Genomic DNA, 27,079 nt, shown 5'->3' with positions numbered 1-27,079 from the left:
GCGCGGGCGCGGCGGAGGCCCGGGGGCCTGGGCCGCTGCGGCGCTTGGGGAGGCCCCGGCGGGCGCCTGCAAGTCCCCCGCGCGGCTGGGCGGCGGCTCGGAAACCCCGGCGGACTGCGGCGAGGGGCGCGTGGAGTCGCGGGCCGCGGGGGTCGGGCGCGGGCGGGGCTGCCGGGAGCTCAGGCGGGGCACGGCGCCGGCGGGCGGGGCTGCCCGGCGCGGGTGTCCCGGCGATGTGTGGCGCTGAAGCGGCAGCGGGAGCAGCGGCGGCGGCGGCGGCAGTCTCGGCGTCGGCTTCGCGGCGGTGCCGGCGGCGGAGGCGGAGGCGCAGGCTCCTCCTGGGGACCTGGCGAGCCCGGGCCTAAGCGGCGGCCCCGCGAGGCCCCTGCACCGCGCTCGGGACCGGGGCCCTCTCCGCCTCGCCCTGCCGCGGGAGCCTGCGTCCCCGGCCGGGGATGAGGCCGGGAAGCAGCCGCGCAGGGCCCAGCACAAAGGCTTGTCCCCAGGGGCTGGCGCCGCCGCCACCGCCGCCGCCAGCCTAGAGCCGCCTGCCGCCGCCGAGCCGGCGCCGGGGTCCTCATCCCCGCCGGTCCCTGGGGGCGGCGGCTGCCCCTCTCCCCGAGGCCCGGGGGCCTGGGCGCCAAGCCCCTTGCTCCCTTCGCTGCGGTGGGACCGGACCGCTGCGCAGCCTCCGCCGCTCCCGGCCGTAGGGGCCCCGCGGAGCATGTCGGGGAGCGACATGGAGAAAGCCATCAAGGTAAGGGGGAGATGCCTCGTTCCTCCCCGCTTTGCCCTTGTGGCATTCCTCTCGGCTCCGTCTTCAGGAAACGGAGGGGACTTGGGGTGAGATTCCAGCGACTCCCGGGTTTCGGTCTCCCCGGATTCCGTGGCCTGCGTTTTACAGCCCTGGGGCGAAGGGTTTGCGTGGGGGCCTGGGGGGCGGGATCTCACCTGGTTGAGGCGGGGGTGTGGTTTGTGCTCACCTGGAACAGAAGAGGCGTGGCTTGGAGATGCTTGCTGTGAATGGGATGGAGGGGTCTCACTACTCTACTTTCGATCTCTCCCCAAGTGCCGCCAGCAGTTGCTTCCGGATGATCCGCTTGCTGCAACAGCACTTGGAGACTTGGACTTTACCCGTCCCTCCGATTTGTTTGAAACTAGCCTCTTGGAAATCTGCAGTTTCAGAAGGAGGTGGTTCGCCTTCCTACAAACCCAGTCCTTTGGCGAATAGATTGTTCTCATTTTTCAGTGTGTTCCCCTCCACTTTGCCTCTTTCCTCTCCCCTCTCCTCCTAGGGAGCACGGAGTTTATTTAGGAAGAGCTAACGGTGTCCTGTGACTTACTGCTCTGTTAACAACAACAAAAAGCTACTACGTGTTCTAAAATGACCTGAATAAAATGACAGTTTTTCTAAAACCTGATTTACTTTAAAAAAAAAAAAAACTCTTTGAGGCACTAAGAGAAAATTATCTAGCTATGATTAGGAAATTAGAGTCTTGTATAAATTGAACATGAAACTTAACGTCTATTGGTGTTATTCACTATTTTACAATGTTAAGTCAACAACATATTTAAGGATTTCATCTACTTTTGAGGGACAGGAATCCATTGGCAATTAAGGGTTACTCTATTTTCCCTTTCAGGACACAATCACCATGACCAATAACTGATAAAGAACTTAAACTTCTAACAAATTTTCGGATGGTAAAGCTTATAGAAATCATCAATCGTTACCAAGAAACTTCACCTTTTAAAAGATACATCAAAATATAATGTATACATTAAGGGAGATCAAATTTTTAATAATAGAAATAAAGGTTCTAAAAGACTGCTTTGACAGATCAGTATCTCCAGAGAGATAAATACATGTTTTCACTGTTTTAGAAAAACTTGAACTCTGCTCATTAATAAAGTGAAAACCATAAGGACTCACCCTGTAAAGAGGATGGCACTTGTCCCTGAATTATGGGGCCAGTCGGGCATATCTGCAGGCTATAGTAATAGGCTGCTAGCTGGAGAGAGAAAGCAGAGCAGGCCTGCTTTTCAAAGCACTGTTAGCACCTAACCCAGTGGTTCTCAACCTTTCTAATGCTGCGACCCTTTAATACAGTTCCTCATGTTGTGGTGACCCCCAACCATATAATTATTTTCGTTGCTACTTCATAGCTGTAATTTTGCTACTGTTATGAATCGTAATGTAAATATCTGTGTTTTCCGATGGTCTTAGGCTCTACAGCAGCGGTTCTCAACCTGTGGGTCTCGACCCACAGGTTGAGAACCGCTAGCAGGGTCGCCTAAGACCATCGGAAAACACATAAAATTATAAAAGAACCGCTAGCAGGGTTGCCTAAGACCATCGGAAAACACAGGTATTTACATAACGATTCATAACAGTAGCAAAATTACAGTTATGAAGTAGCAACGAAAATAATTTTATGGTTGGGGATCACCACAACATGAGGAACTGTATTAAAGGGTCGCGGCATTAGAAAGATTGAGAACCACTGCTCTAATACCTAGGAAGGAACATGATGGAGTGAACTCAGCTGAAAAGAAATCAAGATCATCATAAACTTACATATCTAGTCATTATTATAGACTTGGTTCAAGGTTTCCATCATATAAACTCAAGCTCAACTTAATACAACTACATTAAAACTCGGCACACTCTAAAGGCAGATCCTATGCATGTGAAAGTAGATTTAAAATCAACATTTCAGCTAACACTAGAATTTACTCTCTAGATACTGTCATATATATATATATGTATATATATATACATATATATATATACATATATATATATAGAGAGAGACACACACAAAATAATTATAATGATTGATTTTTAGTTAAAAAAAAGACTGCCTTGAAGTATCCATTTTTTTCTTTTAGTTTAGATTTTATTGATAGAGGGTCAAGAATTGTTGCCTACAGTTATATGAATGGGTTGTGAAATTAAGCAACGTGGCAGATTTTTAAAATCACCTTTGTCTAATTTGTCTCCAGTGCTGTCTTAGGCACTACTGGTGCAAAGCCAGCCTCCTAGATGTCCCTGATCTCATGGAGCTTATATTCTAGATGGTGGAATTGGGTTGTACACATTGTCAGGTTGTTTTAAATAAGAGGTATAAAAAAGGTGGGAGTACTGTTTTAGGAAGGGGGGTCAGGAAAGACCTCTGAGGAGATGACATTTGCGTAGAGTTCTGAAGGGAAGGAAGGAGCAAAACTTCACTGTATTTGGGAAGACTATTACAGGCAGCCCTCGCTGGTTTGGCTCAGTGGGTAGTGTTAGCCTGCGGACTGAAGGGTTCCGAGTTTGATTCCGGTCAAGGGCATGTGCCCTGGTTGCTTGCTCGATCCCCAGTTGCGGGGTGTGCAGGAGGCAGTCAATCAACGATTCTCATCAATGATGTTTCTATCTTTCCCTCTCCCTCTCTGAAATCAATAAATAATATATTTAAAAAAAAAGAATATTACAGGCAGTGGGAACAGTAGGTACAAGGCACAATGTAGGTGCAGGTTCATGTGTGATCCAGTAACAGCAAGGTAGCTGGAATGCAGTGGGTCTGTATAGATTGTTCTAGAGAGGTAATGGGGAGCCAGAGCACGTAGGGCCTTGTAGACCATTGGAATAACTTTGGCTTTGACCCTAAAAAGAAGGGGAAGTCTGGGAGAGTTTTGAGCAGAAGAGGAACATAGTTCTAGTGGACAGATATAAATGGGGAGGCAATATTACCTAGTGGTTACAACAATTTCTCTAGGTAGGCTCATGGGTTGAAATCTCAGCCTTGCCATTCATTAGCTGTGTCTTTAAGTAAGTCAATGTCACTTCTTTGTCACTTAGTTCCTCATCCATAGAAAGGAGATAAAAACACTCCCCAGCTCATAGGGTATTTTTGAGGATTTAATGAGCAAATATATCTAAATGTGCTTATGACAATAGCTAACGTTTAGTAAGAGCTTGGTGAATATTAGCTTATAGCAATTTAAGAGAGGTTTAGAAAGAGATGCTGTTTTCTTCACTTGGTCATTATTGCCCAAGGTAATTTTCTTTTTCTTTCTTTTTAAGCCTTCACATACTTTTCTTTATATATATTATTGATCTCAGAGAGGAAGGGAGAGGGAGAGAGATTGAAACATCAATGATGAGAGAGAATCATTGATCGGCTGCCTTCTGTGGGGATCTAGCCAGCAACCCTGGCATGTGCCCTGACCAGGAATCAAACCTTGACCTCCTGATTCAAAGATCAATACTCTACCACAGCCACGCAGCTGGGCTAGCCTTCACTCACTTGACACATCACTGGTGAATCTTCCTACTAATTTGGGTGTGCCTAACTAATACAAATGAGTGAAGCTGAAAATAACTGACAGCCAGTACTGACTAGGATGTACTCCCCCAGAAGCAAGCCAGCATTCATGGTTTTGCCTTTTTGAGGCTGCCCCTCAAGTGGTGAGAACTGAGGTCAGCTGGGAAAGCCGTTTTCCTGGGCTCTAACTAGCACTTCAATTTAGGCTGCCTGAGTACCGGAGAGCAGGCTGATTGGCCTTTTGGCAGGGGTTCCCTTGAATCTATTAATGGGTTTGGGGATAGTTGTCCTCTAATCCACGATTAAAAATATATTGAAACTTATGATCTAGCACATGTTTCATCCTGGAGACTATTCCATGTGCACTTGGGAAGAATATACATTCACCTCTTGGATGGGGTGCTGTGTAGATGTCAGATAGTTCAGGTTGGTTGATAATGTCTTCTGTATGCTTGCTGATTTTCAGTCTAGCTTTTCTATCTATTAGTAAGAGTGGGGAGTATTGACGTCTCCAAGTATTTTTGAATTTTATATTTTTCCCTTAAATTCTGTCAATTTTTGCTTCATTTATTTTTGGATTCTTGTTAGGTGCATGTATGTATGTATGTTTGTAATTGACATTTCTTCCTGTTGACGACCTTTTTATCATTGTAAGAAGTGCTTCCCTTTCTCTATTAACATCTTTCGTTTTAAAGTTTATTTTGTCTGTCAGTATAGCTATTCCAGCTCTCTTATGGTTACTTGTGATATATCTTTTTCCATCCTTTTACTTCTTTTCTTTTCTTTTTTTTAATTGTAGTACAATACATACAACAGAATTTACCATCTTAACCATTTTTAACTGTACAGTTTGGTGGTATCAAATACCTTCATAATGTGGTGTAACCATCACCACCATCCATCTTCAGACTCTTCAGCTTGTAAAACTGAAGTTCTATATTCATTAAGCACCAACTCCCCCATTGTCTCTTTCCCACCAGCCCCTGGCAAACACTGTTTTAGTAATTCATTTCCCGATTATGGAGCATTGCTATAAAGGCTATTCTAAGCTTGTTTTATACACTTGCATATTCACTAGGCAGAAGCTCTCTTTTCATCTCTGAATTTAGTCTGGCACATACTAGCTGCACAATGAGTGTGTTTCATGGACAAATAACCTGTTCTCATACACTGGGAATCAAGATTCTAGTGATAAATATGGTCTATCAGATTTTCATTGCAACAAAACAATTTTAAAGTCTCATGAGTTTTGGCCTAATTTCTCAAAGTCTGCAGTTAGTTTCCTATTCTATATGTGGAACCCTACATGTGGAAAAATGAGTTTCATAGCTTTCTTGCCTATAGGCAACAGAAGCTCAACATAACAGTGACTAAACAGGAATTCCATGTTCATTAAATTGTAGAGAATCTATCTGGAACTAATGAAAACTATTGAAAAAATTTGTTGAAAAATATAAAAAGTATAGTTATATAATGAATATGACAGAAGATCTTTGTACTCAAAATGGTGCTGTTGAAAATTATATAAATTTACTATGATGTTTATTGCTATTTTACTTGAAAATTTAAGTCTGGATTTATTCAGTTATTCCAAAAATTTGATCAGTTTGTTCTAGGATATAGGCCTCTATATCATAGGAGCATATATAAAACTAGATTTTCTGGAATCTCAGAAAATACTTGACCATCTAATAAGCAAATAAGTATTTAGTAGTGAAGCATTTTATCCCTACACTCCAAAGACAAAACAAGACATTGAGTGGTTCTACTTCAATGGACCTTGTAGATGAGCTGACAGATTTTTTGACCTAAAGTTTTTGCTTTCACTCTTGTTGGAAAATATTCCTAATCTAGTCATTGGAACAAAATGTCTAATTATAAAGCCCTACAGAACACAAAGCTTGGTTTATCAGATCCTCTCAGAAGATGAGATATTGAATGATAAGATCTGCTGTTGTCCCACCTCTGTTTAATTGTTCAGCTTTTTAATTGGAGAATTCTCTGCCCCTTCTTTTTTATTTTAATAGGAAACCTCCATTTTAGAGGAATATAATATCAACTGGACTCAGAAACTGGGAGCTGGAATTAGTGGTCCAGTTAGGTAAGAAACCCATGTGCAAACTATGACAAAATTGTTCTGAAAAGGGCCATTGAAATACATCTTAAATTAGAAGCATCAAGGGTGCCAGATTTGTGAAATAGCCTTAATTTAACAAGTAGAGGTGTTTATGTTAGGCTATTTCTCATCTATTTAGGAATATACTTAAGTGACCAAGTCACATGTTCTATAACATGGAATCATTTAATATGTTGATCCTATGGAGCCACTGAGAGTCACCTGTAGCCAGCAGAGGCCTCAAGTTGGCATCACCTGGCTTAGCAGCTGAGGCCTAGGAAGAGTGGCTCAGATACTGCTCTGCCTTTCCAGCTGCTAGCCTTGGGGGCAAGTTTGTTCTGATGCACCTGGATATATTCTTGATTAGAAGTACAATCCTCAAAGAACAAACTTGTTAAGTTAGTTTTCACTGTAACATAGATGATTTCTGATGAAATTTTTTCTCCAAATCTAGAGTCTGTGTGAAGAATTCTACCCAAGAACGGTTTGCACTGAAAATTCTTTTTGATCGTCCAAAAGCTAGAAATGAGGTATGATCCTTTATTGCCTTGTCTTGCCTAAATATTGAAGTGCCTAATAATTCATTTTATAAGTAGGGCAGCTTCATGCATAGATGCATGAAGAATTTTTTTTTTAAAATTTAAGTTCATACTTACCCCTTTTTTGCTATTCATGTTATTATAAAAGCAGTCCTACATCTATCAGTACCAAAGACTGTTAGTAGAGTCTTGTTTCAGTTAATGCGATTTTTATACATAGTTGAGTATTCAGGTTTATTTCCACTTTTGCTTACTGGACACCATCTTTGAAGAGTGGAGAGAAAATACTACAGGGAAGGGTCTGGTGAAAAGTGTCTTGAAAGTGGGCTGCAGGAGGGCTCTGCGGGATGTTTCTAGTTTTTAAAAATAGACATTTGTTTTCAATGATCTGGACTGGTTCATAATGATCTGGACATGTTAATAAGAGTGCAGTGAAAGACTCTTTTGCTTACAGATGTATGAATAATATCTGAAAGAAAATAAATTATTTGCTAATTCATTTGCTAATGGATAGGACAGGAGCAAGTAATCTGTTGTTGAGGTTTCATTCATAGAAAGAGCATTAAGGAGATAATCTGTGTGTGATCCCCTTGTTTTGTACATTATTCTAGGTGATAAGGTTTTTTACTGTAATAGGCTTAGCCTCTTGTGCCTAATGTTGTCAGTTTTTGAGGGGGTGTTGGGAGAGAAAATGTTGGCCTCTCCTATGTACAGAAACATTTCCTCTTCTCTTTAAGGTACGCCTGCACATGATGTGTGCCACACACCCAAATATAGTTCAAATTATCGAAGTGTTTGCTAACAGTGTACAGTTTCCTCATGAGTCCAGCCCCAGGTAAGACTACACAGGGTCATCATACTACGCCCACCTCTCCATATGTAGGCCAAGGTGCAGTGGGTTTTCCTCTTTTGTGCCCCCTCTCTCTCTTCCCCTTTCACTCCTTTCCTTCCTCCCCGTCTGCCTCCCTCCCTCTTTCTCATTCTCCTCTACATTTTGTTTTGGAAAATTTCAAACATTTGTGAAAGCAGACAGAATTATGTAATGAACCCCCAGGTTCCCATCACCCAGCTTCAGCAGTGATGAACTCATTGACAGTCTTGTTTCATCTATACCCTACTACTCTCCTGGCCCCTCTGATTATTGTGATTACTTTCTCTTTTTAAAAAAAAGCAAGTAATGTGGAATTAAAACAGATTCTATTTCAAATTAGCAAAAGGGGACCAAATATTATTCTAGGCAATGTTTTAGAGGTTGATATGGCAAAAAGCCTTTATTGCTTAGTCTGACATTCCTTTTAAAGGAAGAAACCAACATCATTCTTTTAGCTGCCAAATGTTTGGCAAGCCCATTGAATGGTGTTCTAAGTCTCTTCCAGGAAATTCAAAATTAAAATAAGGTTTGTTTTCTGTTGGAGGGAATGAGCTATAAATCTGCCATCATAGCAGTGGGATAGGCACCAAGGAGAGGCATCCATAAAATACTTTTGAGTTTACAAAGGAGAGTTGCAAGCTGTAGGCTGGGGAGGTGAGTTGTCTCTCAGAGCTGTTACGTGGGAATTAAGACTTGAAGGGGATAGGAAGAAGTTTTCCAGGTGGAGAAAAAAGATGGATTTGTAAAAACAAATGGGAAATGAATGATTATTTCTTACAACTGTGCTCTGTTGGTGAAAGCATTTGGATGGAAGCTGGAAACATTTATATCAAAGGATGGTAACCAAAATTCAAAAAATTTTCTTTATAACATGAGAATTTTGCTTTTATTTAGTAATTGTGTAACCCTTTCCAGCTATCTTGCTGGGTATCCTCTGGGTCACATGAAAAAAACGAGTGGAGTGGGGGGAGGAGGGGAGTAGATGATACACACACACACACACACACACACACACACACACACACACACACAGAATGAAAAACCAAGACAGCTCAATACCCAGCCAAATGACTTGAAATTCATGTCCTACAGAGTCATATTCTGTTTTCAATATATTTTCATTTTAGCTGCCCTAAAATGCCTATACAAAACATGTCACTTAAGTGTAATGTTCTCAAAAGGAACATTATTTTCAAAACTAAATCTTTCACTCTCACCTTAGCTTCTTGGAAAGTGTTAGGTCAGGGATATTCCTTATGCACAGGGTCCATTTGGTAGTGGACACTCCAAGAGGCTTGGTAGGACTAGACTTAGGAAGTAAATGACACACTTTGTAGATGAGGTATCTCTTTAGATTAGCTACTTGATGTTTCAGTTCTTTTTTTAACTTAACAAAATCAAATGCTTTCAAACAGGGCTCGACTCTTAATTGTAATGGAGATGATGGAAGGGGGAGAGCTATTTCACAGAATCAGCCAGCACCGGCACTTTACAGAGAAGCAAGCCAGCCAAGTAACAAAGCAGGCAAGTTAACCCCGGGTACAAATCAAACTGCCAACGATGTTGGTTAACAAGCACAATTTCATTGGGGGGAATAAAAGAAAGCTTGCAGAAAAGCTCTATTTGCTCTCTCATTGCCTGCTTTGTTATGTGATCAGAAAAGACGCTTTGACAGAAATGTGACATCTTTTATGTTTTTGGGGCGGGGGGAGGGGGGAGAGACTGTATTCTTAAGTGGTTGTCAATTGTTTGTCTATTATAAGATGTAAATAAACTCTGGAAGGAAGGTAATCTTAACTCTTGTAGATTGTAGATATCTTTGGACATGGCTTTCAAGCACTGTTATTGAACTTTGAGATAAAATGTTGCTGATACCACTTAAAAGATTGTATAGTGTGAAAATATGTTCTGACAATAAGATAATTTTTGCTTATGAGTCACCTTTCTCTCTTCAGATTTTAGTAGTATTATAAGGTCTTTATAATTCTGGGTTATTCCTGGTTACAGTCTATTTTGATTCCACTTTTAAAAATTAATCCTCACCAGAGGATATTTTTCCCATTGATTTTTAGAGAGAGTGGAAGGGAGGGGGAGAGACAGAGACAGAGAAACATCGATGTGAGAGAGACATCGATTGGTTGCCTACCGCACTGGCCCCGACAGAGGGCTGGGGCTGGGGATCGAACCTGCAACCAAGGTACGTACCCTTGACTGGAATTGAACCCATGACCCTTCAGTCCATGTGCCGACACTAACTACTGAGCTACACAAGCTAGGGCTTGCTTGATATCACATTTTATTGCTAGAGAAATAATTTATGTCACAGACAATACTAGGAAACCAACTGGAAATAACTTCTTGAGGAGATCAAAAGCTAAACCCTCAAAGCTAATCTTCATGTCAAGCAAGCAAGGCAAAGAAAAGCAGAAAGCCTAGCACAATTGGTTCTTAATTTAAAAAATCCTTCGAAATTTTTCATGAGCATTTTTTGATGCCTCCTTCCTGGTGCGGTGGAGCTGATACTTGGAATGCTAAGACATTTCCATACTGTGAGTTGAAGAAAAGGTAGAATTTGCTCTTGCTATTTAATTTTAAAAATTATACCTTGTATTTTTCAAATACTAGGACTAAAGGGTGAGCTCTGATAATCTTCTGTAAAACAAAACCTCTTCACATCTACCTAAACAGGCCACATTTCACCAAGTGGGATGAGCACATTGGAATATCAGGTGGAAAAATCCAGTTAGCTGCTTTCCATTGTTCTTGAAGGCAGAGCTTGAAAGTTGAGCTCCCTGGAGAGTGCAGCTCTTTTCTGAGCCACGTGTCAGGGTGGCTGCCCTGCGGGGGGAGAGCAGCCTGCTGTCCGCGCAGTGTTCACTCTGCAGTGCTTGTCACATTGCAGATGAATGCAAGTGGAAACATTTCATTTCCCTCATTGCGTACAGGATTTAACCATCAGTTTATTCTGATAAAGAATCATTTTACTGTTGTATTTTTTTCTTTTTGCTTAACAAAATACACGTTGCAGGTAAATTAAGTTCATTTCTATTTCTTGGTACCAAAAGTTTTATTTAATTTCTGCTTTAAAATTGAAGACCGACCATAGTCTTAATGGACTTAATTAAGGATCATTTTTTAATATCCTGAGTTCTCTAAACTAGGGGCACTAAAGAGTTAATTCTTCTAAGATGTGGTTGCTATTATGTCCTTTTCCAGATAGCTCTGGCTCTACAGCACTGTCACTTGTTAAACATCGCGCACAGAGACCTCAAGCCTGAGAATCTGCTCTTCAAGGATAACTCTTTGGTGAGATGCCTTGCTTTTCTGCATTTTAGTGCTGCCATTCACAGCATAGTCCAGAAGTGGGCATGGAGGTGTGTATGTATGTGTTTGGAGTGCTCTGAACCCATAGTGAAGAGGCTTTAGGCAGCTAATTTTTCCTACTTATTTCCTTGCTGGAAGCCCAGAGAAATACCCCTTGTATGGATAATTTTGGATGATCCTTATATGTATTTGTAGCACTTAAGATTTTGGATATTATTTGGGGGGACTTTAGGGATGGGCCAAAATCTATATACTGTTATATATAACCTTAAAACTTAACAGTTGTATTTGCTGTTAACCCTGATAAGGTGTGTTTTTCTCTCCAACCCTACCCTCTGACACCTACACCATGTCCCATCAAATAAGTTACTCTGGCTATCAATGAAGTTGATGTTGGTGAGAAGTAATGGGCCAATCTATAGAGCCAGGGAGCTTTTGAGTAAGATTTTGACTTAATACTGACTTTATAAGTTATAAAACAAGGCTAACTGTGAGTCGGTAGAAACTGATTACTTCTGTATTACTAAGAACAATTCCACAATATGAATCATTGTTTCCAGACCTGAGGATATGCTACTCATATACTCGGGTCTCAACCAGAAACTTGTGAGAGCTTAAGGTAACATGCTTTGCACCTGGATTTCCCTCTAATGTTTACTGAGAACTCTGGAGCAATGACTTCCATTTATTTTATTTCAGGATGCCCCAGTGAAGTTGTGTGATTTTGGATTTGCCAAAATTGACCAAGGTGACTTGATGACACCCCAGTTCACCCCTTATTACGTAGCACCTCAGGTAAGCATGTTGTTTCTGCCACTGGCTGTGCCAGCACGCTGCCTGTGCACTCGCATTTCCACTCCCCAGCACTAGTAGGCATGCATTACAAATGGGAGGGGGGTACCCAGTTTCAGAAACCTTCAAGCTGCTTAATTTGATGTAGGCATTTTATTCTTTTGGAATCAACTTTATTGAGGTATGATTTATATATAGTACTCCGACTTTAAGTATAGTTTGATGAGTTTTGACAAATGGATACTCCTGCATGATCAGCATCACAATCAAGTTATAAGACGTTTCCATCACTTCAGAAGCTGCCTTGTGTGCCTTTCCAGTCAGTTTGTTCCCAACCTAACTCCTAGCCCCAGGCAACCACTGACATGCTTTCTGTTATTATTGGTTAGTTTTGTCTGTTGTAGAATTTCATAAAAATAGAATTTATCTTTTGTGTTTTACTTTTACTCAGTATATTTTTGAAATTCTTCCATGTTGCATGTATCAGCATGCTTTTACACAGGCATGAGGGATGTCCCTAGGAAAAAGTGATCTCAGATGCCTCGATGGGCAGGAAGAAGAGATAAATCTCCTCCAGGGACTTGATCTTAATGTTCTTGACCTGGGCAAGCACTGATAAATTGCTGGTGATAAGAGGGGGGTGGGAAGGGTTTTTGAAAGTATTGTATTTATGTGGAGTTTTTTTGATTGTTGACTGCCAGTGTGGACCCTTTTTAGCCTTCCAGGAGTCTCTCAAGTTGTATGTCATTGGTGTGATTTTCAGTAAACTGTTCCGTTTGGTCTGACTCTGACAGGTACTAGAGGCACAGAGAAGGCATCAAAAGGAGAAATTTGGCATCATACCTACCTCACCAACACCCTACACTTACAACAAGGTAGGGGAAGAGATATTTATCTTCACCCCTCTGGGTAGCCTCTTTTCAGTGAGCTATTTGTGGCCCTCTGGGAAAGTGGCTCATTCCAGTCTTATCCCTTAATCTTCCTGTGCAAAAGGCTGGAAGCAGCCACACAAGCAGAAGAGTACTTGGAATTCCAGTTTTTGTCTGATGAAATATTAAGTAAGGTTCTTATCGATTTAGGTTTTGCAGCAGGAGCCAAGGACTATGGTCGTCTATAGGTTATTTATTTGGCTAGTTGTATAATCCAGTGACCATATTTAACAGACAGGGTTGTCTTTAAATTTACTTGTTAAAATCTCAGCATGAATGCAATGAATTTCCTGCATGATGTAATTTCCCAGTATTTTTTTCTTCTCTTCCTTTTCCATTTTGTGAATCTAATGGTGCTCATGAATTAGTATGGCATTCATCAAAATTACACTGCAGATGAGTAACATGTTGAAAAAAACAGTTCAGTTACTTTTGAATGTGTTTAAATGTTGGTCTAAATATAAACTTTATATTGGGCAACTAAATGAACACTGAATGCTACATTGACAACTCATTTTTAATAAAAATATGTAATAAGATATAATTAAATTTTTGAAAATTAAATAAATACATCAACCTTAATTAAAAAAAAAGAGAGAGAGAAGCAGGCTTGGCCCATGTGGCTCAGTTGGTTGGAGCATCATCCCATGCACTGAAGGGTTGCAGGTTCAAACTCTGGTAGGGGCACAAAGCCGATGGATGTTTCTCTGTCTCCCTCTCCCTTCCTCTCTCTGTAAAGTCAGTAAAAACATGTCCTTAGGTGCGGAGTAAAAAACGGGGGGTAGGGGGAAGGAGCAGGCACAATGAGTCCTTTGTGGCCAAAGAAATGCTTTTATTTATTTTATTTTTTATTTTAGTGAGGAAGGGAGAGAGAGAGAGAGGCAGAGAGAGAGAAAGAGAGGAGAGAGAGAGAGAGAGAGAGAGAGAGAGAGAGAGAGAGAGAGGAAAAGAGAAAAAAAAAAGGAAAGGAAAGAAAAAAAGATGGATATGAGATACATTGATCAGTGACTTCCTGTATATGGCCTGACTGGGAATTGAACTTGCAACCTAGATATGTGCCATGATCGGGAATCGAACCGGTGACCTTCCAGTGCACAGGACCAACTGAACCACACCGACCAGGGCCAAAGGAATGAATGCTTTTATTTTTTTATGTACTTATTTATTTATAAAATATGCTTTTATTGATTTCAGAGAGAGGAAGGGAGAGGGAGCTAGAATCATCAATGATGAGAAATGCTAATGTGTGTCTATGTAGTGTATGTGGCACATAAAAAATATGGAGTGAAGCGCTAGCCGGTTTGGCTCAGTGGATAGAGCGTCGGCCTGAGGACTGAAGGGTCCCAGGTTCGATTCCGGTCAAGGGCACATGCTCAGGTTGTGGGCTGAATTCTCAGTGTGGGGCATGCAGGAGGTAGCTGATCAGTGATTCTCTCTCATCATTGCTGTTTCTATCTCTTCTCCCTTCCTCTTTGAAATCAATTAAAATATATATTTTTTAAATGGAGTGAAAAGTTAGACTTCCTGAAACTTTTCCAGTCTCTGTTAAGTGATTCTTGGATAGATCAGCCTGTGTATGTCTAGGCCAGCCATGGAGGCTTTATTTTGGAGCTGTGCCTCTGCTAAGAGTGACCATTTTCTCTTTGCTTTCAGAGCTGTGACTTGTGGTCCTTAGGAGTGATTATCTACGTGATGTTGTGCGGATATCCTCCTTTTTACTCCAAACATCACAGTCGGACTATCCCAAAGGACATGCGGAGAAAGATCATGACAGGCAGTTTTGAGTTCCCAGAGGAAGAGTGGAGCCAGATCTCAGAGATGGCCAAAGATGTTGTGAGGAAGTGAGTCCCTGGGCCACTGGGCAGGGAGACCAAAAAGCCTTAAGGTGGTGGAACAGAAGGGAATGTTGGGTAGAGAAAAGTCATTGTTTCTTAGGCATGTTCGTTCCTATTTAGCATCACAGAAATCTTACCCTGGAGCCTGAGATGAGGGTTCTCAGTGTTCACACCTCAGTGGAAGTGGAGCTTTGCTCCCTCCTGTAGCATTCCTAGAATTTATCCCTGGGGTTGTGAACCCAGGTTCTTCAGTAGCCAGTGTCTCTGTGAGCATTAATTCAGGGCCTTAAGTGATAATCTCTACTCCCTGACCCCTGTGTGCCCTCTTGTCTGTAAGCCAATCATTTGGGATGGACATTAGGAATGAACTGGGGTATTAAGATGATAACAATGCTTTTGGCTTTTCATTTCTTGGCTGCTGTGGGAGTATGCGATTGATGGTGTGGGGCCTGGACCCCACCCTCCAGCCTTCTGACATATATGAAGATGGGAAGAGTTAGAAGAATTAGGGCTAATAAGTAGATGAGGGACAGTTGACATTCAGAGCCCTTTGGTAGCTGGAGGGCTAGGTAAGAAGTCAGACCTAAAGTTGAGGTATATGTGGGAGGCTTAGCTGCCTGGGTCTTGGGCACTGTTCTAGTATTCCTATTGCTTGGTTTCACTGAGCAATTTTTCCTTTTTTGGTTTCAGTTTCTTCATCTGTAGTGTGATCAAGATAAGCATTAAAGGGGCAGTATCTGGGAATTGTCTCCTGACAGTACAATCCTTTCTCTATGGAAATTTCATAAATGAGCTTGTTTTGTTGATTAGGGGTCTGTGTATCTAAAGAGGGGCTAGTTTCTAAAACATATAAGCAAAAGTTCTTTAGGAGGATGGAGGCAATTAAATCACTATCTGTCTTCCCATGCTGTCTTTTCGGCTACTTAACCAAAATATCAGTATCCTCTAAGTGGTTCTTTGTCAGTTTTATAGAATATCACTAGAGCAACATGAATCCTTTCTTTAGAATCTGAAGCTCTTTGTTCAGAATGATCCAGAATAAAAGAGCAAATAGGCATGTTGTCCTGACTGACATTTGGAACGGGAGGATATGTAGTTGGAAGGAGGTGCTGTAGATAGCCCAAGGAGCATGCTGGGGTAAGCTTAGGAATTGCATCAACATGAATACATAAGATGTAAAGAAGTCGGATCAGAGCAATACACAAGACTTAGAAGGAAATGCCATCCCCTTCTCAGAGTCTCTAGGTATTTAGCTTTAGAATGTCTTGGAATAAAAGGTTCATGTCCTACCATATGGTAACATCCGAGATTTTACCACAAGTAGCAACCTGGGTTTTCAAAACCTCCTGACCCATCAACTAATTTTGTAGCCACTATTAGCCAAAAGAGCACTCTCAGGCCATTTTGGGAATTAGAGCTCACTACCCTAAAAACATCAATATGGAGATTCAGGGTCTCAGGAACTGTGAGCAATATACAGGATTATTTCATTAATCCTACATATTGGATTAATTATTGGGCTGAAGTATCTATGGGTTAAGATTTTTCCTACCACTTTTACCTCACTTTGTACAGATGGAAAGGACCGCCTAAGGACACAGAGCCCTCACAGCTAGTGGTTAGGGACTAGAACCCCACCCCTGCTCTGCAGATGGAAAGTCTAAGCTTGTAGGAGTTGGAATAAAGTCAGAAACTAGAGCTGGTTAGTACCAGACCCCAGAACTTCCTGGTTGTCTGGAAGCAACTGTACATGGCAGCCCTTGTTGGCCTTTTCTCCACAGGCTCTTGAAGGTCAAACCAGAGGAAAGACTCACCATTGAGGGAGTGTTGGACCACCCCTGGCTAAACTCGACTGAGGCCCTGGATAATGTTCTACCCTCTGCTCAAGTGATGATGGATAAGGTGTCTTTTTTTGTTTTTAAATTTAAATTCTTTATTGTTTAAAGTATTACATAAGTCTCCTTTTTTCCCCATTGACCTCTCCCCGGCTGCCCCCACTCTCCAGGCATAAGGTTTTGAATGATACTTATTTTGTTGGCAGGTAATGTTGAGTTGAGAAGGAATGCTGGCAACTCGACTTAGTGAGGGATTAAAAGCAAAACAATGTAGAGCATGCAGTCTTTTCCAGAGAAACATCTCTGGTTTCCTGAAAATCAGGGTTGGAAATAAAGAGCTTCCCATAAAAGACCCAGATCAAGGCCTGGCAAATATACACTAAGGGAGCACAACACTCAAAGGAATATCCTCCCTATGATCGTCAGTGGGAAAAACAACCTAACTTCATGAATGGGAAGTCAGTGAGATACGTATGATGGGGCCAGGCTTTGAAAGTAGCAGGTCTTATCTTTTAAAAAAATATATTTTTTTATTGATATCAGAGAGGGAGGGAGAGAGAAACATCAATGATGAGAGAGAATCATTGATCAGCTGCCTCCTGTATGCCCCCTACTGGGGATCAAACCTGCAACACGGGCATGTGCCCTGACCTGGAATTGAACAGTGACTTCCTGGTTCATGGATTGATGCTCAATCACTGAGCTACTACGGCCAGGCTAGTCTCATCTTACTAGGATGTAGTTGAGAGGCCATTGTAGGCCGAAACCGGTTTGGCTCAGTGGATAGAGCGTCGGCCTGTGGACTCAAGGGTCCCAGGTTCGATTCCAGTCAGGGGCATGTACCTTGGTTGCGGGCACATCCCCAGTAGGGGGTGTGCAGGAGGCGGCTGATCGATGTTTCTCTCTCATCGATGTTTCTGGCTCTCTATACCTCTCTCTTCCTCTCTGTAAAAAATCAATAAAATATATTAAAAAAAAAAAAAAAGAGAGAGAGAGAGAGGCCATTGTAGATATTTGAGAAGATGTTTGCATAGGGAAGGTGTTTAGGAATGGTTAACCAGACTTGCAGACTTGCCAACCTAGGACTTCTATGGTAATTTAGAATATGAGGGGTGGCTCTGAGAGCAGAGAAGTAGAGATGAATGAATAGGCTCAGTACACTTGAAGACAATTTTCTACAATTTTTGGTGACTGACTAGATATAAGGGAACTGTTGGGTGGCACATCAGGTGGTACCATCGACAAATAGAGGAAAATCAAGAATGAGGGTAGTTTGAGTGAAGGGAAATCTTTTAGGTTTTAGATATTGTTTCAAGTGGTAGATGGACACTCAAATGAGATTTGTGGTCTGGAACAGAGTATGGCTGAGAGGCAAAGGCAATGGCAAACAGGCCAACCTGGCCAAGAGAACGCTACCCTCTTAAAAGGGATGGGGTTGAAGTGTGACATAGAATGAATGAATAAGAAAAGAGAATGCTAAGACCTCCCTTAGTTTATGGGAGAGAAAGGAAGAGCTGGAAGGAACAGAATTCTCTGCCATCTCAGATTTGTGTATGGTTACCTTCCTGGTTTAAATGTGCCCATTAGTACAAAAATGGTTTGGTCAGTCTGAATCCAAAGGGATTATTTGTATCCTCTGTTTGTCAGTACATGAGGTTTCAATGTAGCTTTCTTCAAAATCTTGGACATGAAGAAATAATTGCCTCTGTAGTTACTTTAAAATTAGTGCATAATGAAGCCAAGTATGGATTTGCAGAATCTTCTTAATGAGAAAGAGTGGCTCCTAGGCCTATAAGATGGAACTTAAACGTGACAGTGTATTCCTACTGTTAAGGAATGATGTGGTCATGATGTGGGTAGGTTAACTTTGGAAAAATGGCCACATATGCAGATGTTGAATAGTGTCCATCTAAGCCCTGGCTAGGAAATAGAGCCTGAACTTGTGCCCTTGAATTATTCCCATCTTTCTGGTTGGGCCATCACTGATGAAGAGATAGATATGAGAGTCCAGAGGGATGTAGCCAGGGCTAGTTGTTACAGTTCCTGTAAACTCTTCCTGATCTAAAAGCATGCTTATTAAGGAACTGCTTTTTTGTTTGTTTTTGAATTGCTTTTTTAAATGGTCAGAATTTATTGTTGAAATTCAAACAGTGCAGAGATATATAAAATAAAAAGCAAAAGTAGCCTTTCATTCCCTTGCCTTAATCTCACCCCTCAAAAGTGAGCTAAACTATGGTGTGATGTATCCTTCCTGATGTTTTTCTGGGGAGACCCTCACACATGCAGGAATTTGTCCTTTTTTAAAAAATACAAAAAAGGATCATCTCTTCTTACAAAGCTTTCTGCTGAGTATTTGCCTTCCCTCATTGGTCTGCCCGTAGTGAGAACAAGCATTGGTCATAAAGACACAGATTTCAAGTTCTACACTTCGTGACAGTTATTTCTCATTATAAATTAATTGATTGGAGTATAGACCAGTGCTCGAGTGTCTACCACACTCAGTGTGTGAAAACTGTTAGGGTTCTGAGCCATCAGAGACTGAGGTGCCTGTCTACACTTTGGAAGCAATCTGGGAGGCTTCTTGGGCAGTAGCTTGCCAGCCTTTTCTCTGATGTACACGTATGCCTCTCTTTATACTTGCCCTTGCCAATGACTGTGAGCATGAGCCTTGGTAGTATTTCTTCTGGGCCCTGCTGGTCCATGGTCTTTGCTTTATCAAAATTTGTATACGGCCAGCATAATAGTGAAATTGCCTTCTTAATTCTTTGAGCTCCTTCCCATGCTCTTAGATCGGCTTTCTAAGTACTCAGAAATGAATATGAAAAACTGACGACAGTGTTTACATTCAGGCGGTGGTTGCAGGAATCCAGCAGGCTCATGCGGAACAGTTGGCCAACATGCGAATCCAGGATCCGAAAGTCAGCCTCAAACCCTTGCACTCTGTGAACAACCCCATTCTGAGGAAGAGGAAATTACTTGGGTAACTGAGCTTATTTCATCTATTCTCATTTATGGTTGGGTGTCCCGTTTTCTGCCTTTTAAAAAATATATTTTTTAATTGATTTCAGAGAGGAAGGGAGAGGGAGAGAGAGATAGAAACATCAATGATGAAAGAGAATCATTGATAGCTGCCTCCTGCACGCCTCCCACTGGGGATCGAGCCCGCATCCTGGGCATGTGCCCTGACCAGGAATCAAACAGTGACCTTCTGGTTCATAGGTTGATGCTCAACCAGTGAGCCGCCTCTTAAGAAGGTGGGAAGAATAAGCTGTTTTTAAGTAGCATCAGAAGTTGGAGATGCTGTATAGTTAATTTTCTGAAAAATCTGTTACCTTACGTTTAGAGTTAACATCTGTTGAGTGTTAGGTTTTTGGTTCTTACCTTGTTATTATCTCTTCCCCCAAACTTTTAAAGCACCAGGCCAAAGGATGGTGTTTATATCCACGACCGTGAGAATGGAACCGAGGACTCAAATGTTGCCTTGGAAAAGCTCCGAGATGTGATTGCTCAATGTATTCTCCCCCAGGCTGGTAAAGGTCACACCATTTACAAATGCTGTGTGTGTGTGTGTGTGTGTGTGTGTGTGTGTGTGTGTGTACATGCGCATGCATGCACATGACAAAGGGAGTGGTTTAATTTGAGGTTGTCTGTTTCATCTTTGTGTCTAAGGAAGTAAGTATATTATATAAATCAGTCTTTACCCATTCAAAAGAGTGGATGGTGGGTTAGGGTAAGTTCTACCCTTCCTTGTTTTTTTTGTGATATTTGTAATTTAGGTTTAATTGCCAGTGCCAGGTACAGCATGTAATTTTTTAATATATATTTTATTGATTTTTTACAGAGAGGAAGGGAGAGGGATAGAGAGTAGAAACATCGATGAGAGAGAAACATCGATCAGCTGCCTCCTGCACACCCCCTACTGGGGATGTGCCCACAACCAAGGTATATGCCCTTGCCCGGAATCGAACCTGGGACCTTTCAGTCCGCAGGCTGATGCTCTATCCACTGAGCCAAACTGGTTAGATCGTACAGCATGTAATTTTATATTTTCTTGTTTTGTTAATGAGGGCATGTGATGGAGAATGGAAAATGTGGACAGGGTCAAGCTCAGTTTGAGAACGTCAGGAGACGTCATTTCCAGAGCCGTTAAGAGTTCAAGGCTTTATTAACTTGTGACTATAAAGAGAATACGCCCCCAGTTCAGAAGTGGACTCTGCTGCTACTCGTGTGATGGGCAGTGTGTGACTTATACGTGGATTCTTTTGAGTGAGAGTTTGCTTTCAATATGTTATTTCCCCACTCAATGGGGTGTAATGGGCTTTCCTCAGAAAATGAAAGAGATCCTTCAAGTAGTAGGTCAGAAAACTGTTGGATTGACCTGTCTTCCTAGTTCTTGCATTTTAAGAGAACTCATATTTAGTGTACCTCCAATAGCCTTCCAAAGTAAGAAATGAGCTTAGGAGAAAGAGGGTAGCCCGCTCAGCCTTGTTCTTCCTCTGTCTCTTGATCTATTAGGTTAACCAGAGACCTAAGCTGTTTTTGCTCAGCAATAGTCTGACACTGCCTATTCCCAACCCCCAGTGCGAAGACTCTGGGGCCATCAGAGGATTTGTGTGAGGCTGTGCCAGTAGACGAATTCAAAGACCAGAAGTGGTCTATGTGTCATGTAGAGATTAGCAGGAACAGCAGTGTCTGGTGAAGTTGGTACTTTTAGTCATCGATTTTCAACAAGTTGAACATCATGTCCTTCCATCTCTGACACTAAAATCCCATAATGCTGCAGGGAAATGCAACTTCTTCATCTTTATCAATAGGCGAGAATGAAGATGAAAAGCTGAATGAAGTAATGCAAGAGGCTTGGAAGTATAACCGGGAATGCAAACTCCTGAGAGATACTCTGCAAAGCTTCAGCTGGAATGGTAGGAGCCTTAATTACTTCTTTCCCCAGGAATACAGTGAAGTGATTGTTTAGGACATGTAGGAATCTTTGGGGGCCTTCCTGGAGCTATTTTTTTATTGTTGTTAATTTTCACCGGAGGATATTTTTCCATTGATTTTTAGAGAGAGTGGAAGAGATGGGGAGAGAAAGAGAGAAACATCGATGTAAGAGAGACATATAGATTGGTTGCCTCCCTCACACTCCTAATCAGGGTCAGGGATCAAGCCTGTAGCCAAGATACGTGCCCTTGACTAGAATCAAACCTGGGACCCTTCAATTTGGGGGCCAACACTCTATCCACTGAGCCAAGCCAGCTAGGGTCTGGCTTGGTTCTTGGACAAGAGAAATCCAGAGTAATAGCCTGGAAGAAATTAGCTTCCCTGGTATGTTTTTAAAAAGATTTTGAAATATCAATACAGAAAAGTGATCATGTTTGAAGTGTGTACTGTTGATGAATTAAAAAAATATTTTTTATTGATTTTTTAGAGAGAGGAAGGGAGAGGGATAGAGAGTTAGAAACATCGATGAGAGAGAAACATTGATCAGCTGCCTCCTGCACACTTCCTACTGGGGATGTGCCCGCAACCAAGGTACATGCCCTTGACCAGAATCAAACCTGGGACCCTTCAGTCCGCAGGCCGACACTCTATCCACTGAGCCACACCGGTTAGGGCCTCTTGATGAATTTTTACAAAGTGAACATTCCCTATAACTAGCCCCTAGAACATGTAGTGGAACATGGACTCTCTCCTAGTCACTACCTCCCACCCCCAATCCTGATGGCTAGCGCTATTGATTTATATTTTATATAAATGGAATCAGACAAGTCTATGTTCTTTTGTGTCTGGCTTCTTTTAGTTAACATTATATTTGTGAGATTCAGCCTTGTGTGTAGCAGATCATTTTCATTCTCTATATATACATTTATATTCTCAATATGTGTTTCTCTCTCTCTCTCCTCGCTCTCTTTCTCCTCTCTCTCTCTCCTCTCTCTCTCTCTCTCTCTCTCTCTCTCTCTCTCTCTCTCTCTCTCTCTCCTCTCTTTCTCTCACCACACACACAAACACATGGATGGGCAAAAGTAGGTTTAAAGTTGTTAGTATGCAAAAGTTTATTCTTTTATTATTTATTGATTGTATTATGTATTTGCATTCTTCTTTTTGTATCCTTACTTCTGATAATGGTGGCTGGTAATTTAACCCCTTTGTGTGTGTATGTGTGTGTGTGTGTGTGTGTGTGTGTGTGTGTGTAAATAGATAGTCTACTGTGGGACATTTGAGTTATTTCCAAGTTTTGGTAAATTAAGAAAAGGGCTGCTATGAATGCTCTTGTGTATTATCTTTTGAAGAATGTTTTGATGAACTAATTTCTCTTACCTCATATATCTAGCATTGGATTGCTGGTTCACGGAGGTATTCATCTGTTTGGCTTTAGTGGGTACTGGTAAGAGTTTTCCAAAGTGGTTATTCTGGTTGATACTTCCACTAGCAGTGTTTGAGGGTTCTACGTACCCTGCTTCCACATCAACTCTTGTCTATCTTTCCATTTATTTTAGTCATTCTGGATAGATTATAGTGGTATTACAGTGTCATTTTACTTTGCCTTTCCCTAATGAACTTTAGCACTTTAAAGATGTTTATTGGCCGTTTAGATTTCCTCTTTTGTGAAGTATCTCTTCTTTTGCTAGTTTTTCTGTCGAGTTATATCTTTCTTATAGATGTATGAGTTCTTTATATATTATTGATACGAGTCTTTTGTCAGACATATATATTACGAAGATCTTTTTCTTCATAGTTTCCTTGTTTGCTATTGTAGTGAACATTGGATTTTTACTGCCAGCTTAATGGAACTGCTCAATTGCTACTTGCAAAAGGGGGGGTCTGAACTGCTTTTGATCAGTGTTGGGTATGGTTCCTCCATTGGTGAAGATGAATTGGACACTGGTAAGGTGTACCTTACTGGGTTCCTGTCAAGAACCTGTCTCCTCCCACACAATTTGGAGATTGATCTTTTTCTTTCTTGGGTTTCAGGTCGTGGATTCACAGATAAAGTAGATCGACTAAAACTGGCAGAAATTGTGAAGCAAGTGATAGAGGAACAAACCACGTCCCATGAATCCCAATAATGACAGCTTCAAACTTTGTTTTTTTACAACCTGAAAAACTATTCTTCAATGTATAAAGTAATTTTTATGTAAATTAATAAATCATAATTTCATTTTCACATTGCTTAAAGATGCTGTATAGATTTAGATATGGTATTTACTAATAGTATAGTTCATTTGTTTGTTTTTAAGAAAACTTAGTTCCTAGAGATATACATTATTTTAGGACTGCTTAGTCATGTTTATAAGATGACAGCTATTATATCAAGCAAGATTGTTTTATTTGTAATAAAGTATATAAAAACCACTTGTCAGCGGTAGACAAAGGACCAACTATACTGATCTTTCTGCTTAGTAAACAGTTGAATCAAATACTGTGGAATTTGGTTTTAATTGCCCTGTGTATTTACTTTCTGCACTATTGGTAGATTAGCCCTGATGCCAAGAAGTGTTTGTGGATCCATGTTGCAGACTGTCTGCTGAAACTCACAAGATGCTGTCTCTCATGATGGGAGAGGCAGGGAGCTGAGCCTTCATTTTTGTTCCTAATTCCTAAGAAAAAAGTGGTAACACTTTTTTTTATTGCTCATATTTGTTAAAAGGAATTGGTGTGATTCTTAAATCTAATGGATTCTCTTTTGAGTTTATTCTTTTTATGTTTAATCAAAATTTCAGTTTCCCTTTCCCTGAGACCCTACTTTGTCCTCTCACCTTCCTGGCAGCCCTCACCAGCTCCATTGCTTCGTATGTCCTTTCCCTGTTCTTCTGGCCCACTTATGGGGTGGTTATCCTGAGAAAGTTACATTTCATGAAAAGTGGACTGTTGGATTAGCATCTAATATGGTCCAGGTTTTTTCCTGTTAAAGCTTCCCTTTTTTTCTGTAATGTTTCTGCCTAGGTTTCATGTCGGCATCCTCTGGGCTGCATTTATTTTGTTCTGCCATCTTCATTACCATGAAGCATGCTTCTGGCCAAGTTCAGCTGTTTGAATGGAAATCAAAGCTGGATGCTTTTCTGTTTGTCTTTTTGTTGTACAAATGAACTTCCATAACAAATCATGTTTAAAAGAATTTTTTTAGAAGCTTAGCTGTGTTCTTAAGAAGAGCTAATATACAAACTCCAATTTGCAGAGCAGAGGGAAAGGATCGGTAGGCTCAGATATTCAGTTTTATTCTGTCACATTCTCTTCAATCAAAATCCACCCCACAGAGCTAACTCATTTTGCTGAGTATATCATCTAGGTGACATTTGGTTAGTATGGCCCATATATGGATGTAACTGTGGAAATATAGTAATACAAAGTATCTTTTAAGAATTACCTTTTTACATAGGTTCCCTTTTATTTTTGGGGAATTTGTAATTCAGGTATTTTTTGAGGTAAGACTCACTAATATTAGGTGAATGGATACCCTGTAAGGAGTATTCAGTACTTTTAAACATGGCAAAATTTAAGAATTAGGCAGCAGAGAAATGTTTTATTTACTGACCATAAAACTTAACTAAAAGTTGAATTAAGGATTGAATTGTATTATTCTATTTTTCAGTGAAATGCTGTCTTATAAATCACTTCTTTCAATCAGGGAAAACTGCACTTGTTTCTCGAACAACTGACCACCTGTTGTTTTTCTTATCTTAGGGCACAGGTTCAATATTCACTAGGGATACTTTGTTACTCTTCTTTTTCTTCAGAGTAACTTTCTAGCATGCCCAGTATACCATTAATTTCTCAAATTTGTTGTTTAGGTGTCTTCTAAAGGCTCAGGATGATTTTTTTTCCTTTCAGGGTGTGGTGAATTTTGGGCATGCTCTAAAAGGGTATCCCAAATGATGCATTCTGTTTACTTGGAGCAGCAGTGGCCCATGTATCAGTTGTTTCAGGGTGAATTAATCTGATCCCCAAATGTGCACTGTCTCCAGACATGTCCAGATGAGCCCCAGGCTGAAAGTTTGTGAATACCTTTTAGATGCTCCAACTTGTAACTCAAAAGTGGGTCCTACCCTGGACAGAGTTCCACTGTTCGGTGTTCAAAGTTTTCTCTGTGGAGTGAGTTTGTAGGCCAGTAGCAAGTACTGCCGTAACATACCAGTCAGGTTCACTGATAAAGCAAAATTTGTAACTGAAAGTGAGACAAAAATTGTCCTTGTCTCCTGGCCTGTCTCTCTGATGCCTAAACCCGCAGAAAGTTCATATTGTCAGAACAGTTTTTGTAGACAGAAGGTTAGAGTCTCTAGTTTTACCACATGATTTGTTAACCTCTGCTTACTAAAACCATTACTTATCACTCAAATACCTTTAGACATTACCATAGTTATAAATCTGCTTGATGTAAAACAAGTTGTATATCCTTCTGGCTAACATATTGTATAAGCATAGGAGACTATCTGTCAGAAATTTATTGTTTGAAACATAGGAGGAACTTCTTAAACAGTTTTGTTCTTGTATTTATTTGAGAAAGAACAGGTTGAAAAAATTATTGGTTAAAGAAGAAGTCAAATGATTTAAATCAGATCTTGTGTATGAATGCTTACGTGTGTGTTATTTATTGAAGAAAATGTGTTTCAATTTGGGAACTGGAAAATTGGATATTTAATTTAAATTATATTTTTATTTATTTAAAAAGTAGAGGTTTTCTTTCATTATTCATTTAATTCTTTCATCCCATAAAATGACTTCACCTAATTTGCCCTGCCTGTTTTGGTTAAGATACAGGGAAGCACAATTAAATCTGATAATTTCTAAATTACATAATTTTAAGAGGCTTTCCACTTACATGAACTACAAAGAAAAAAGAAATTCAGCTAGAAATCATTTCACCTTTTTGCTGTAAAATTTTAAAATATGTTTGTGACATGACAGTATAAATTTTCTTGCTAGATGCTAATGATAAATTTTATCTATATGAGGACTTAAAATTAATTGGGGATAGTTAATGAGTTGATCTGCTCATGCTCATATATGCGATCTTGTGGTATATCATTCTGAAATAGGGTAGTTTCCCATTTTTTTGTGTCTTAACTTGTACTCAACCCTTATTTTATATTGTAAATATTTGACTTAATATAAATTATTTTTATGCAAGGTAAAGGATCTAGAGTTTTATTTAACTTCATCTTAGAATGCACAGGAAAATAATTGGGCAAGGGTTGTGGATAGGGCTTTCCCCTGCCTTTTTACCTTTTAAATTTGTACAGTTGAATACACCAGGATATTAAGTTAAAATCTGAGGACTTGTACAGAGATTAGAGTTCAATTTTAGTTACAAAAGTGAAGAAATCTTTTAAAAGGTCTTATAGAGTTCACTTTTATTTTCTTGATGAAATGGTATCTAGGTACTTGGTTAATAATCAGCTTGTTTTTATGTTGGGACAGTTGGGAAGAAAGGAACTTTGATCCTAGTCACTTAAACTACCTCCATGGTGAAACTGAACTCATTTAATACTCAATATGTCTCTATGTTAGGCAAACTTCTTAGAAGATAAAAATT

The 27,079-nt window shown here is 40.6% G+C and overlaps 1 protein-coding gene across 3 annotated transcripts; it reads left to right on the top strand.

Annotated features, from left to right (window-relative positions):
- MAPKAPK5 (MAPK activated protein kinase 5) lies at nt 1-26,217 on the top strand. Of its 3 annotated transcripts, none has more exons than XM_008142730.3 (14): nt 1-757; nt 6,338-6,411; nt 6,881-6,956; nt 7,703-7,800; nt 9,252-9,360; nt 11,053-11,142; nt 11,860-11,955; nt 12,747-12,827; nt 14,535-14,722; nt 16,498-16,618; nt 19,401-19,531; nt 19,966-20,087; nt 21,366-21,470; nt 23,521-26,217. In XM_008142730.3, exons 1-14 carry the CDS (start codon nt 725-727, stop codon nt 23,613-23,615), a joined length of 1,419 nt encoding a protein of 472 aa, XP_008140952.1. In that variant the 5' UTR covers nt 1-724; the 3' UTR covers nt 23,616-26,217. The 3 variants fall into 3 exon arrangements, with proteins under 3 accessions (XP_008140952.1, XP_054568355.1, XP_008140953.1); XM_008142731.3 differs by having other exon boundaries at nt 2-757; nt 19,966-20,081; XM_054712380.1 differs by lacking the exon at nt 7,703-7,800 and having other exon boundaries at nt 11,057-11,142.
- Nucleotides 26,218-27,079: the final 862 nt, after the last annotated feature.

Source organism: Eptesicus fuscus, chromosome 23 (genome assembly GCF_027574615.1).
Source record: "Eptesicus fuscus isolate TK198812 chromosome 23, DD_ASM_mEF_20220401, whole genome shotgun sequence".
Classification (NCBI taxonomy): Eukaryota; Metazoa; Chordata; class Mammalia; order Chiroptera; family Vespertilionidae; genus Eptesicus; species Eptesicus fuscus.
This window is presented reverse-complemented; position numbering and strand designations above follow the sequence as displayed.